General features: G+C 62.0%; 1 protein-coding gene across 1 annotated transcript in view; it reads right to left on the bottom strand.

The window, feature by feature from the left end:
* PKD1 (polycystin 1, transient receptor potential channel interacting) overlaps positions 1-13,908 on the bottom strand; it is a 43,968-nt gene extending 30,060 nt beyond the window's left edge. Inside the window, exons 1-4 of the mRNA XM_047097847.1 lie at positions 13,694-13,908; positions 8,939-9,174; positions 3,187-3,263; positions 1,385-1,518 (exon numbers count right to left, since the gene is read on the bottom strand). Of these exons, the coding sequence (XP_046953803.1) occupies positions 1,385-1,518; positions 3,187-3,263; positions 8,939-9,174; positions 13,694-13,908 (662 nt within the window). The remainder of the gene's footprint in view (positions 1-1,384; positions 1,519-3,186; positions 3,264-8,938; positions 9,175-13,693) is intronic.
* Positions 13,909-14,928: the final 1,020 nt, after the last annotated feature.

The following is a 14,928-nucleotide window of genomic DNA, read 5'->3' as shown; positions in this document are numbered from 1 at the left end:
AAACGTAGGTTTATGCTATGTTACACCGAGCTGCGTGTGCTGGGCCCTCCGGAGACATATTGACCCTGCAAGAGTCCACTCAAGGACACAAGATTAACACAGACAACACTAGCCACCAGGAGTGAGAGACTGACCTCAATAAACCCCAGGAGGTTCAAAATCAAATGTGACAGGGGAACGTCTCAGCAGTGGGGAAAAACCAAAACCAAAACCAAGACCCAAAGTTAAAGGTGACACTCTTCTAGAACCGAACAGACTGAAAGAATACAGGAGGACGCGACAGACTCTTCACAGCACGAAAGGACAGGCAGAAAAAAACATCCGAGCCAGATGATCCAACTACAGAAAAACATGCAACCTCCACACAGAATATCAATAAAATCAGAAAACGAGCTGAGAAGAGCGCTAGCAATTTAGACAAGGGATCAAAGGCCCTAATGCCCTTTGCACACACACTGCTAATAAACGGTGAGGACTACAGGGGAAAAAAGACTTAAAGAACATGAAATTAGTGAGAGAAACACAGAGGTCACGGATGGAAAAACTGTTCCCTGTGGGTAACAATTGGAGACACCCCAATGGAAACAGCACGATAGACTTTTATCCAAGTTGTGAACGTTTTCAGAACCGTGACCCCTGGTGCTGGCGACGCTGGCCCCACTCCTCCAGGAGAGTCAAAGCCTTTCAGGCAACACGCTCTGTAGCCAAAGATTCCTGGCTGGCCTGGGGGTGGAGGCCACGGTGGCCCCTGCCCATCCACTTCTTGGGACAGAGACCCACGGACCACCCTGACCTGGTAAACACCTCTGGTCACCTGCTCCACTGCTCCCCTCACCCCTTCTTCAGGCTCACACATGTCTGAGTAGACCCTGGTCACGGCCTCCAAAGTGATGACACCTGGGCCTCCCACCCGCAGAGCCTCTGCCCTTCCAGATGTCACCTCCCGCCCTCTGAGGTCCCCAGAACACCTCTCACCAGCCCTACCCCTGCCCCCAGTGACAACCCAGTTGTGCAGAGGCCACGGATCCATTGATGCCTCCTCCCAGCCTAACCATTCCTAGGTCCTGCCAACCCAGCTCTTAAAACGCTCAAGACTCCCGCCTACCCCAGCCACAGCCCGGTCCAGACACCCCATCCCCAGACACCTGCCTGGCCCCCACCCAGCTCGCAATAGTCACCCTCTGAAACGGGTCCTGCTCTGCCCGGCCTGCTCCAAATACAGCAGGACCTTAGTCAGAACACGCTGGTGTGAAATCAAGGTCCTCCCAGGAGCCGAGGCACTGAGTGGCAGCTGAGACCAGGCCTCCATACAAACAGGCCCCCAAAAACACAGAGAAAGGGGAGAGTCCCGGGACCTTGCAGGCTGGGATGCCTGGAGCAGTACCCCTGCCTGGCTTGCAATGCCAGGAACCACATCTGGAACCAGGCTGAGGAAATGACCCCCACCACGGCCCCTGACAGCTGCTTCACCGTGGAGACCCGCTGGCCACACAGCATCTCATGGCAACCAACGAGGGCCTAGGAAAGGGCAGGACCAGCTGGAGCCCTCTCACAGGGCAGCACTGCCGCCCCCCCCCCCCAGGAGCCAGGGGAGCCGCAGAGCCCCTCCTGTCACCTGTGAGGCAAACCAGGCTTTACAGTCAGAGAGCCTGGAGCCGCCGGGCGGGGGCAGCCCCCTCAGGGGCAAGAAAAATCCAGGCGCAAAATGCAGCCCCTCTCTCTGCAACTGGACAAACGGAGATCTAAAGGAAGGGCCGGAAAGGGGTGCACAGTAACAACTCGGTCTTTTTTAAGTTTATTTATTCATCGAGAGAGAGAGAGAGAGAGACAGAGAAAGAAGGGGACAGAGAATCCCAAGCAGGCTCTGCGCTGTCGGCACAGAGCCCGATGCGGGACTCGATCCCACCAACCATGAGATCATGACCTGAGCTGAATGAAGTCAAGAGGCGGGGGCTTAACCCGACCCCGCTACCCAGATGCCCTGGTAACGTCTCAATCTTGGGAGCAGGCAAGTCCCCCCACCCCCCCCGTTTCCCATACTCATTCTGCCCTTGAAAGACAAGAAACGGGGTGTGGAGACTTCCGTGCAGAAAAGGACAGACTGCCCGAGGGGACCTGGGACGGGGGCTTCAGAGGGGAGCAGACACAACGGCGGGTGGCATGGGGGGCCAGGAGCCCCACCGAAGAGCAGGTTGGGTCAGCAAGGCCTCCTCCACCCTGAGGAGGTGAACTGTGACTGACAATGGGCTCAAGGCCAGAGCCCTGCCCGTCCCAGCAAGGTGCCCCAGATGAAGCGCTGGCCTTAGCGAGCCTCTCGGTTTCCCACGGACGGGAGGAGAAAACTCTGTGTGTGCGCGCGCGTACACACACACACAGACACACACACACACACACACACACACACACACACACACACCCCTGCTCGTGTAGGTCCCAGGAACTCCAAGACTGGAGAGGCCTGACCCTGCCAGGTGGTTCCCAGGATGGGCTGGGCAGGCTGGGAGGCCAGGGAGACACAGCCGGCCTCACACCCACTGGTCAACTACGACGTTCTGCAGTGGCAATGGCTGTGCCATGAGAAACTTCATGAGACCTACGGACGGACCCCCGGATGTCTGAACTGAGGCTGGCAGGGGGCCTGGGCCTCTGAGGGACAATTAGGCTGCGGCGCATGAGAACCAACAGTCCCAGGAGAGAGACGATCCAGGCAGATGCGACCTAGGGATGGTGGTGCACGGGGTGAGAGTTCCCAGGAGAGCTTCCCAGCTTGGGTCTCAAGCACAAGAGGAAAGAAAGAAGGAAAATCCCTAGAATGTTTTTCCACATCCCGTTTTCTGGAAAATCCATCATGAGTGGCAGCTGCTGGGAGCCGCCTGTGGTGCCTGAGAAACCAGGGCAGCGGGTGGGAGGGGCAGGTCGAGCCCGGGGCCCAGGCCACTCAGCCAGCACCCACCCTGGCCTGTCAGGGCACCACTGTCCCTGGCCTCATTGGCCTGTGGCTCCAGGCCATCCTCGGCCCAGTTAAGTCCTCCATCCAGCTCTGCCTGGCCTAGCGCGCCCCACTGAGGCTCCCTTCCCCCACATGCGGAAGGCCCCACCGTCATGGTCACGCAGTCACGGGCACTGGCCACGTGCTCCTTGCCTTCCAGGCCCCAGCTGAGCCCCTTCCCCCACCCCAGCACTCACCTGGGCCGAGCCTGGCCCACAGTGCACAGAAAACACCGGCAGGCTCCCCGGGACCCTGCTGGCCAAGGTCCCATACCCTAAGGGCAGAACCAGGACAGGAGCCAGGTGCCACACCAAAGGTCCTGAGCCCCAGCCCCCAGCCTGCCCAGATGTGGGAGCATCTGCGTGGGGCAGGCCACAATGACAGTATGCACTGGCAGGGATGGGAAGAGCAGAAGGGACCCTGAGGGGGAGCCCTGGGGGGACGCCAGAAGGAGGAAACTGAAAGGAACCCACAGACCCAAGGTCCCAAACAGCCACTTGTCCACATTCCCATCTGTTCTTGCCATCACTGCTCTGGGGGAACACCAAGAAGGCCTCACACCAGCCCTGCTCCAACCCCCCAGCCGCTAGGACTTCCGCTGCAACCCCCAGGTGACATCATCACAGTCTGACACCCTGCCCCTACACCGGGGTCCTGCAATGCAAGGGGGAGACACAGCACGCCCAGGGAGCCTCTGCCGCAGGGGCCCAGCACAGCCAAGCACAGCAGTGTCCGGCCCCTCCTGGGAGGAGGGCCAGTAGCCTGGCCGGACAGCACCCTTAAGAGGTCCTGGGGCAAAGAGGGCCCACCCTCTGGTCCAGCTAGACACCCCCCGGCCCCTCCGAGGCCCACACAAACAACCTCCAGGGACCCCAAGGCCCAGGCTGCAGGGGTCAGGCCAGCTTAGGGAGGAGGTGGGTGACCTGGGGACACACACACCACCAGGGGGCAGGCACACATCCGTGACAGCACAAGACACATTTCACCTCCCCAGGCACCAGGGATCAGGCCGAGAGGCTGGCCTTCCTTCTCCTCCCCCAAAGTCACCCAGCAGTCACCGGGGAGCCCAGTCTGTCCCCCTGTGCCGGGGTGGTCCTGACTCCCCCCGCTTTCCAGACCAAACATTCTCTCGGGCCTTGGGGTTCAGGCATCCAACCGCATGTCCCTGTATGTCTGGGTCTGATCTTTCCTGCTCAAAGCAGAAGCCTAGTGGAGGGATCCCTGCTTCGACTACGGAGCTGGAAGTGCCGGCAACAGCTGCTGAAGGACCCCATCCCATGAGCCACGGCAGCTCCCCTGTGCCGTCTGCACACAAGGCTCAGCACTTACGACCCGCCCCTGCTCACATCCCAGGCCGGGGAGGGCAGGGCGGGGCAGGGAGAGATCAGAAGGGGCTGCACTGGTAAAGTGGAGTGGGTCAGAGTGTGCGAAGGTGGAAGCCTGAGGATAGGATGGCCACAGTCAGCACGTCCTGAGAGTTCCTGAGTCTGGGGGGTCTCCGAGAGCAGTCCTCTTCTAGAATGGAGGAGCCAGAGGCCCGGGATAAGCTGGGACCCTGTCCCGCAGCCCTGAGCAGCCTCAGTTTCCTCCTCTGCCAAAGAGAGGAGTGGCCCCTGTGCCCGCTCCCCAGTCCAGATGCTGGGCGGGGTCTGGGGGCCAGCCGGAGCCCCCAAGGAAACATCTGCACATTCCAGACGCATGTGGTCAGCGGCGGGGGTGAGTGCCAGGCCCCAGCCTGTCACCCCCACCCCTGCGCTGGCCGCCGCACTGGAAACAGGGCTTGTGGGGGGGGGGGGAATGAGCTCTGGAGGGGCCTCTGCAGAGGTTATGTAACCCACTCCTAGCGAGCCAGCAGCTGCCTCCTCCCTCTGGCAGGACAGGACGGCCTTGCTGGAGGGGGAGAAGGTACCCCACTCCCCATCCAACGCCCAGGGCTCCCTGCTCCTCCCTCCATCCCTCACAGGCCTCCTGGAAACACAGCCTGGGCTGGCCTGTCCTCTCCCCGGAGGCCCCACAGGTCTCATCGCCCAGCAAGGAAGAACCCCGCATGCCCCCCTCCCGCCCTCAGGAGCCAGGCCCAGGCACAAGGGGAGAGGCCAGAATGCTGGACCTGGGCCCCCGCCGCCCCCCCCCCCCCACTGCCTCACTAGCAGCACTGGGGGCAGGCGGCTGGGAGCCCAGCACCCGAGCCAGTTTGAGTGTAATAACCTCATTCTGTTTTCATTCCATCTATTTATGGTGAGCAAGGCTGGCTTCCAGGACCGGAAATGATGATGTTTAAATTAATGAATTCAAGTTTAGGAAGGAGCGGATTTGAAGACAAACATGCCGAGTGGGCCCGCGGGAGAGAAGCAGGGGCAGGCTCTCCGGGGAGAAGGGACAGGGAGGGCCCCTCCGGCCCCAGGGCATCAGCAAGGGGCTATCTCAGCCACCAAGGTGAGGAGGAAAGGCCTGCCGAGGGAACCTTCCAGATCCAGGAAGTGGCCCACATTTCTCAGCATCTTATGGGGCCCCCTCACCCAGGCTCTGCCCTCCCACAAGTGGACCCTCACCAGAACAGGACACGGGTGATGCTGCTGGCCTAGGAAGCCCTGGGACCACAGGCTGGGCTGGGGCATGGGGGCGGGGGCGGGGGGGGCCTCTGACCTGCATAAAGGAGATGAAGGTATGGGGTGTCCCCCACACTAGGAGGGAAAGACATCCTCTGGAGGAGAGGTGTTCCAAGTTCAATTCACCAGAGGTAGCCACCTTCAGGGCATTAACAAGGCAGGGCTGCCCAGGAGAGGGTCCAGCTTGCCCCTCCACCCACAGCTGGGAATTTGGGCAAGGGGAGGAAAGGACCAGTAAAGTGGGGGGGGGTGGGGGGGGAAGCAGCCTCCCTCCAGATCTGGCACCGTGCCTGGGTACCACATCCAGACCTGTCACAGCCAGCCAGGAGCACACACCATCCCCTCCCACAGGTGGTAGTGCTGGGGCTCTGGGAGGCCACCCTCCTCACCATCACTCCCACCATCGCCTCCCAGAGTCGGAAGACCGGACAAGAACAGCCGGGCTCCTCCCCATTCTGGCTGGGGAGCTGGCATGTGGCCTCCGGCCTTCCAGGGACACAGACATCACCCACTCGGCTGCTGGGCACAGACGACCGTGCAAACCAGCCTGACAGCAGGGTTACAGAGCAGTGCGAAGGCACCAGAACCTGGAGGCTGCCAGCGCTGTTAGCCTTGCCCTGAGCACTGGCCCTCGTCCCCTGCTTAAACCAGCAGGAAAAGCTGGCTTCTGGCCCTGCCTCAGGACAAAGCCCTTTCCAGGGTGGCCCCCAGCACCCTGGAGCGAGCTCCGTGCCTTCAGGGCCCAGGGGGGGCTGCTAAAGCCGGAGCCACCACACTTGTCCAGGCCGGGGCCCACAGCACCTCAGGGACAGAAAGAGCCCTGCCCACCTTGGCCACAGATGCAGCCCCCTCCCTGGCACGGGCGGCTGGGCACCACCGGGCCCCTTGGCGGAGACGGCTGCCAAGCCACAAAGAACGAGGTGTTCCGGGAAAAAAGGACGTGAGCTGCATTTTCCAGCTGCGTTTTGTTCGGCAGCAAGACTGCAGGCACGCTCGGCCGGCGCCCCCGCTGCACGCGGCCCACCCCGTGGACACAGCCCCGCCTTGGCCGGCTGGAGACACACAGGCACCCAACTCGGAGGGCCAGGCCCCAGTGTGCCCGGGGCCAGACGGCCGCCACCACCCCAGACAGCGGCAGGACACACGGGGTGTTTTCATTCCAGAGTGCTCAGCGGGCTGGGCCCGTCTGGGTTCCCACTGCTGGCGCTGGCCACTGCAGAGTGTTCCGGAAAGGAAAATGTGCATCTCCATCCAAAATGGCTTCCTTACTTGACACCAAAGCCCAGCCAGGGTCTCCCTCGAGAGCCAGGGTCTCAAGAGCCGTGGGGGAAACACAAGTGGTGGGAGAAGTAACCCCCCCCCCGGTCCCAGGGGTAGCCCGTGGGGGCAGGACCCACGTCCCGCAGGGCCACCCAGCCAGCTGTGATAGGACAGTGGCCAGAGACTCACTGCTCAGGGCCAAGGCAGAGCGAGAGAGAGAGGAGGAGGAGGCCCCTACAGGAGACGACACTCTGGTCTCGGGGGAGAATCACAAGGTGAGCCTGCAGGGAAGCAGGAAAGGGAACCCGAGTCTCACCAACACCGGGCACCTACACTGCTAGCCCAAGGGAGATCACAAGGCTGTGCCACATGCGTGACCACAGGCAAGCAGCAGGAGGGTGCCAAGCGGCTCTCGTGGCCCTGGATCTCAATGGCGCCACATCATCCCAGGTCACAGAACAAGGTGACCACGAGAATTCACACGTTCTGTTTATACCTCCAAGCTTCCAAGTGTCACGAATCTGTACTCGAATGCATCAGAAACACAAACGCATAAAACTGAGATCCACACACCAGAGGAGCGCACCAGGCCTCACGAATCCCCACCGCTGCGCGACCCTGCGTGGAAGGCACCCCCGAGGTCAGACCAGGGGCGGCAGGAAGGCTTCTGGACACCAGGCGTCCCTGCGGTGGGTGCTGAGGGTGTGCAAGGGTCCGCCTGCTGGGGCTCCCTTGTGTCTGCCTCATCGGCCGTGGGGTCTGAGCAATGTGCTCAGATCTGAGTCACCAGCACATGTGCTCCGGGGGTCCTCTCCTCGGGCTTTTGTCTGTCAGCGGGCGGGTCCCAAGGACCCACTTTCCGGCAGCCGGTGCTTGAGGACAAAGTAACAGGATCCAAGAACATGGGGGAATAGAACCGAGGGCCACTTGGGCAACAGTTACGATCACTGTGGCCTCAGCACCGAGCCTTGTGGACGAGCCCACAACCCTAGGAGGGCATCCATTCAAGGTGCCTGCCTTGCAGGTGTGGAGACTACAGCTCAGGAAGGCTGAGTGACTCAGCCAAGGTCACGCAGAAAATGGGGGAGCTGGGGGGCGCCTGGGTGGCTCGGTCGGTTAAGCGTCCAACTTCAGCTCAGGTCATGATCTCGCGGTCCGTGAGTTCAAGCCCCACATCGGGCTCGGTGCTGACAGCTCGGAGCCTGGAGCCTGTTTCGGATTCTGTGTCTCCCTCTCTCTCTGACCCTCCCCCGGTTCATGCTCTCTCTCTGTCTCAAAAATAAATAAATGTTAAAAAAAAAAAAATTAAAAAAAAAAGAAAATGGGGGAGCTGGGACATGACCCAGGTCTGACTCAGGGCCAGAGTCCCGACTCCTGGGTCCCCACGCTTCCCTCCTAGAACCAGGCAGGAAGTCAGCGGGAAGAACCACAGCGTGTGGATGGCCAAGGGAAGTCCAAGGAGGGAGTACCCAGTCCCTCTCAATCCCGCTCGAAGATGTCCCCACCGCCACCTCGTCGAACCAGGCCCCTGTGCGCAGCTCCGGGGCTCTGCTCCAGAACGTGCTGACAAAATCACTTCTCTGCTACAACTCACCAGCCATGTGACCTGAGGAAGTGACTCCACCTCGGGAAGCCTCAGTTTCCCAGTCTGTGAAACGCATCAAGTGCGGTTCCAACCCCACAGCGCTATGGCAAGGCACTGAGAGATCAAGGACAGAAAAGGCTTAGCAAGGAGCCCAGAACATGGCAACACAGAGGGAGAGGACGAGACAGTGGTGGGGAGTGGGGGTGCGCGCCGCCCCCCCCCCGCTCTTTTCTTCAGAGATTTGTTTTCTAATTCGGATGTAATTCACATGCTCTGAGGTTCACCGTTGTGAAGTATACAATTCAGTGGTTTTTAGCATCTTCTCAGGGTTGTGCAACCATCACCACTGTGTGATTCCACAACATTCTCATCACCCCAAACAGAAACCCCACGCTCCTTGGCCGTCATCTCCAAACCCCATCCCCCACCCCAGCTGGAGAAAACACTAATCTGCTTTCTGGCTCCGTGGATTTGCCTGTTCTGGACATTTCCTACCGGTGAAATCATTCAACACGGGGCCTCTAGTCTGGCTTCCTTCACCGAACATGTTTTCAAGGCGCATCCAGGCTGTTGCAGGTGCCAGCGCTTTGTTCCTTTTGATGGCTGAGTGGTACTCCACCGTGTGGACGGACCGCATTCCGTGGATCTGCTCGTCTGCTGCCAGACACTGGGGCTGTTTCCACGTCTCTGCTACCGTGGGTAGTTTATGGGTAGACACGGGTTTCAGTTCTCTTGAACAGACACCCAGGAGCAGAAATGCTGGCTCCTACCGTGACTCCACATTTCATCTTCCCAGGAGCTGGCAGATGGCTCTCCGATGCGCCGCCCCATTTTACGCCCGCCCGTGGTGCGTGAGGGTTCCAGCTTCTGCACGTCCTCACCAACACCTGCTATGACCCGTCTTTGGTGACAGACCTCTCACTGCGGTTTGATCTGGGTTTCCTTGAAAGCCGGATGCTGAACATCTTTTCACGTGCTCACTGGTCACCCGCGTCTTTATTGGAGACAACGTCTGTTCAGATCCTTCACCCATTTTCACTTGGGCCGTGTGTCTCATCAGCATCGACCGTGTGTAAGACGCCCTTCGTTTACGTTCTGGCCGCAGGCGCCCATCACAGAAACGGCCTGCACAAGCTCGCCCCTGCAGGTGGGCCCACCCCCAGAGGCGGCCGCCCTCACGGCTCCCGGGCGCCGCTGGGCTCCCGAGGGTTGGCTGCTGGCGCTGTGGGCGTTCCGGTGTCGGTCCCTTCTCGTACCCAAGTGTGCACACGCAGCCAAGGCCTCCCCACTCGCCCTCCCGCCCAGTTGGGGGCCAACCGCACCCAGAAGCTGGCAGGTGCCCTCCTGTCTACAGCTCTGGCAACTCAGCTTTCCGTATCCCACTGGGAAACCACCGCTACACGTGCGTTTCTCTCTGATTTCCAAGTGCAGGCCGGCCACACCGTGCAGCTCGGGGAACGTGAGGGGAGAGCAGCTGGGCACGCGGGAGGCGCCAATCCTCCCGAGACCCATCTCCACGCAGCAGCCAGTGCTCCCTGCCACTTCTATCGGGGACCTTTCAGTGCCACCCTCCCCGCCTGCTTCTCCCACACCTCCATCACCTCGAGCCTCAGAGACCCCTCCAGGCTGTCCCCGTCTGGCACGCATTCCCTCAGACCTTGCAGCGTCACCTACGCCGGGGGTCCGTCCAGGCAGCGCCTCCAAAGCAGCCCACTCCCCGCATCTGTGTCTTCAGTTTAACATGGGCTTGACCGTAATAACCGAGCCTCACAGACTCTAGGCACGGGGCGCAGCACACAGCAGCCAGGCTCTCCGTCTGACGACAAGGGCTCAGGGAGGGGACCCTCTGTGGCCAGGCCAGTCCTCAAGGCGGCAACACACGCGGCACGTACAGCCGGACGCGTTACGCACACACCGGGCCCAACGGCCACAGATGCCACCTCCCCTCACGCCCGTGTGCCACGCAGATGCTGGGGGCCCAGCCTCCCCGGTCTCCCTCGCTCCCTCCTGTCATTTAGGGGCGAGGCCTTAAGTACCCCCAGGTGACAAAAGACCCTAAGGTCCTGATATTTCCCTCCACGAACCAAGTCCCCACCGAGTTCCTGCTCCAAACCTAGTCCTACAGACCACCGACGGAAACCAACAGCACACATCCCGAGAAGGGGGTGGCCGACAACAGCCAGCCACACGTGACACTGATCGACAGACCACAGCTGGAGGAGCACCGTCACATCCAGACCTCTCTCCTGTGACCAACATTCTACCTCCGTGCTGTCCTGTGCCACGCAGTAGCCACTGGCCACAAGCGCCTCCAGGGCACTTGAAATGTGGCTTGCCACACAACACAGCTCTGGACTGTCAAACTACAGGAAACGGAGGGCAGCGGGACAAACCAGATGTTGCCATGGTGATGGCAGAGGTGCAGTTCAAGCCCAGACCCCAGTCGGGGCCGCTTTCAACAAGCAGCATAAGGAAGGAAAGAGATGTGGGAAAACGGATACCTCGTCAGAAAACAGAGCACAGTAGTTGCACTGTGTAGACCATATCTGGATCCTAATTCAAAGTACTCAAAAAACAGAGACAATCCAAAACCTAAACCCACTGGACACATACTGAGATCAGGGAATCACCCACTGTCTTAGGGGAGACCACGGTGTGGCCATCCACTCCAAAATGCTTATACATCAAAGAACGAGAGAGCTGGAATTTGGTTCAAAAACGGAGGTAGGAGTGTGGAGGGCAGGGCAGAGGGCAACGGGTCCATGAGGTTCAGCACAAAACTTTGCCTACTTCTGTGCATGTTCCAATGGTACACGATGAAGCTTTAAAAACAGCAACCCTTTGCTAGTGACGTCACCTCTCTCAGGCCACCTAACCAGCAGCACCATCTCACCCAGGAAAGGCTCAGTTTCAGAAGCCCAGGCCATCCTGCATGCTGAGGCGCTGAAGCCCCGAGTCCCCTGTGGGCCAGCCTTGGTCCCTATACCCGTCTGGCCCTGGGCACCTCAAGCTATACGAGGAGTCTCATGGAGGGGTGGCCACGGGACTGATGACACAGGTACCAGGCCTGAACCGCTGGCGACACCCAGAAAGCAGGGCTGCTGGGGCCCCTGGGCAACGCACACCCTTACCCAGCAGGCTCCCTGCCCTCTCTGAGCTTGGTCCCTCTCCCTTGGAGAGGAGAAGACTCCCCTGTCTCCCTCTCCCTGAGCACAGGGCTTGCAGGGTTGACAGGCTGCTGGGGCAGCCGACAGAGCCCAGATGGTGGTCTGGGGAACCAGTGGGGAGCCCGATCTCCCTCAGTTCCTGGCCCCCAGCCTCCAGAAATCTCCCAGAGGCAGCTTCGGGGTGTAAAGGACAGTGTGGGGTATCCTCTGATCCCCATCTACCTACTTCTCAGGGTCCCATCGCAAGCTCAGCGGGTCCAGCAACCTGGGAATCCTGTCCTGTCAGGCTGGGCCAGCCCGCCAGTTCCCAAGACCAGAGCCTAAGGGGACACACACGAAGCAACAGTCCTGGGCTCCATCACTGTGCTCAAGAGGCCCCCCAGTGAGCCACCTCTACAGTTGATTTCCTGCACAGCTCCTGGAGGCCAGCTCAGCACCAGGTGCTGGGGAAGCAGGGGAACCAGAGAAGAACCAGAAGGAGCCAGGCCTGACCTCAGCAGCGCCCAGCCAACCGGAGCTGGGTAACTTCACTCACAGCGTCCAGAAGCAGGTGGGGTGCACCGGAAGCGATTATACAGGGGCTGGCGCAGGCGACACGCCCATCTCCCACCTCAGAGACAGCTGGGATGGCAACTTAGGCTTAAGTGATCAGGTGGCTGAGCGACAGGCTCCCACCTGACCCTGGAGAACCCCCAATTCCACCCGACAAAGCCCCAAGGACATCCAGACCACCCAGGAGAAGTACCCATCCCTACTTCACCCAACCTACCCGCCAACATCCAAACTCATCTGAACACTGGCCACGGGTCCCCTAATTAAAGGGGCCCACACACTGGAGGCGCCCGGGGAATGTCACAGAACAAATTCCAGGACCCATCCCCAGGGTGGGATGGTCTGAGGACACTAAATGCTCCCCAGAGGATTCCAGCATGTGGCCAAAGACAGACGGGACTCCCAGCTCAGGTGCCTGAAAGTGCCCAAGACATCCACACAGGGCCACAGGAATGCAGATGAGCCGGCCCCGAGCCTGTCCCCTAGCCAGGGGACAACGGTCTGCAAATCCTGGTCCCCTGCACCCTCCCCATTCCAACTCCGGGTCCGGAGCACCTCAGGCAAACTGGGCCCTGCCATGTGCTGGCCGCTACTTGTTCTTGGGCAAATCACACCATCTGAGTCCCAGTGGAAACCTGACAATAGCTCTTCAGCATTTTAAACCAGTCCTGGCAACTCCACCTACCCACTGTCCCCAGGATAACATCGGAGCCCTAGACGCGAGGAGCATAAGGTCCATTAAGAGCGCAGCCCACCTCTCGTCCTGCCCCGCTCCCTCAAAATGCCCCTGCAGTTGCCACAGTGGGGTGTACCCTACACCCACACATGGCCAAATGCAGCCTCCAAGCCTTGCACACACCGCTCCCTCCTCGCCGCCTCCCGCAGCCTCCAGACTCCTCCTTCAGCATCAGGCCAATTCTTACACATCCTTCAAATCTCTGTCCAGACACCTCTTCCAGGAAGCCTGGCCCGCCATCCCAGACAGAGCTCTCTCCCTCCTGGTTTCCTGCGGCAGAGGTCCCAGGTGCAGAGCGTTCCCCCCAGGCTGCGTTCTATTAGCCTCTAATTAGCGTCTAACAGTTTGCGGGTTCCCTTCAGACGCCTCCCACGCAGCCCCCGCGCGCTGCCGCGGGTTCCCCCTTAACTCGCGATTGCGGAGCCCCACCAGGCGGGATACTTCTGCTTTCAGAGAAACCGGGATGTTTCTGCTGCGCCCTGGCCCAGGCCAGCGGGGCTGAGGACCGGCCGCGGTCCCGGGTTTTCCTTATTTAGTCGGGCCGACCTCACTGCGTTTGGAGCCTCGCCCTGGGAGAGGCCTGGCCCGCACTGCGTTTCCCCTTCAGAGGCCGGGGACGCGCCCACGCCCTGCGAGGCCCGCCAGGCCGGCGGCCTGCCCGGCCCGGCCTCTCCCCGGAGCCGAGGGTGCAGGCGCGCCGGGGCCGCCCCGCGCCCCGGGCGCCCCCGAGTCCCGGCGCCCGCCCGGCGCCATGGCAACCGCCCGGCCCGCGGCGCAGGGCGGCGGGTTACTCACAGCGCGGTGGCGTCGGCGGGGATGCGCAGCGCGGGTCCGAGCGTCCGCAGTCCGCGGCCGGAGCAGTTGACGCGGCAGGCGGCGCCGGGCGCCGGGCCGCACAGGCAGGGCGGCGCGCACGGCCCGCAGCCGCGCCCGGGGCCCCCCGCCAGCGCCCCGAGCCACAGGCCCAGGCCCAGGGCGAGCGCCAGGCGGGCGGGCGCGGCGGGCGGCATCGTCAGGGCAGCGCGCGCATGGCCCCGGCCCGGCCCCGAGCCCCCGAGCCCGCCCGGCGCCGGCGGCCGCGGCTCAGGCGGGGCCCGCGGACTGCATGGCGGGGCGCGGGGCGGGATCCGACGGCGGCCACGGCCTGTCTGCCTGCGCGACGCCCGCTCGGCGCTCGGGCCCGGCCGCACTCTACGTCCACGGCCGGCCGGTCGCGCGCTCGCGCTGCAGTGCGGGCCCGCCGCCGCTCCTCCTCCAGCTCCTGGCGCGGCGCGGGGCGGGCGGGGGCGGGGCGTCCTCAGGCCCCGCCCTTCGCTCTGCAGGGCGGCCGCGCGCCCGGGGGGTAGGCGGGGCGTCCCGCGGCCGCGCGCACTCCTCCCTCGGGAGCGGCGCGGGTGGGGCCTCGGCGCAGCTGCCCTCGCGCGCCCTCCAGCCTCGGTTCCCCGCCGCCGGGGCGCCCCGCAGCCCTTCGCGGTGGCGAGCGTCGCCGCAGTGCGAACACCAGCGGTGGTAACCCCCGCGGCCCGCGACCTTTGAGCGCCCGCTGCGTGCGCTCGCCCACTCCCAGCGCCTCTGTCCCTTTCCGTCTCGGCCGTTTTCCAAGCTCCTGGCCCGGGGTAGGCGCTCCGTAAATACGCACCGCGTCCTCTCTTGGCGCTCCTCCAGAGGGCCGGCGACGTGTGGCGGCTAGTCCCCGCTGTCACGGAGGTGACGCCCCAGGTGGGCCTCAGCTGGGCGGGGGAGGCGCAGCGTCCCAGCCGCCGCCCGCCGGGCGGAGGGCAGGAGGCCTCGCTCTGCAGCCGGGGCACCCGCGTCCTACCAAATCTAAAAGAAAAGCGGATTTGTGGCTCTCGGGGCTGGGGAGCCTGGAATGGGGAGTGACTGCTAATGGGTGTGTGTGGGGTTTCCTCCTGGGATGAGGAGGACGTTCTCTGGAATTAGGTAGTGGCGATGGTTGCACAGCCTTGTAAACACACTAAAAATCACTGAATTGTGCTCTTAAAAGGATGGATTTTACGTTGTCTCAACTT

The sequence above is a fragment of the Lynx rufus genome, unplaced genomic scaffold (genome assembly GCF_022079265.1).
Source record: "Lynx rufus isolate CCGP_SWC_20201006 ecotype Redwood Valley unplaced genomic scaffold, mLynRuf1.p SCAF_43, whole genome shotgun sequence".
NCBI classification, from domain to species: domain Eukaryota; kingdom Metazoa; phylum Chordata; class Mammalia; order Carnivora; family Felidae; genus Lynx; species Lynx rufus.
This window is presented reverse-complemented; position numbering and strand designations above follow the sequence as displayed.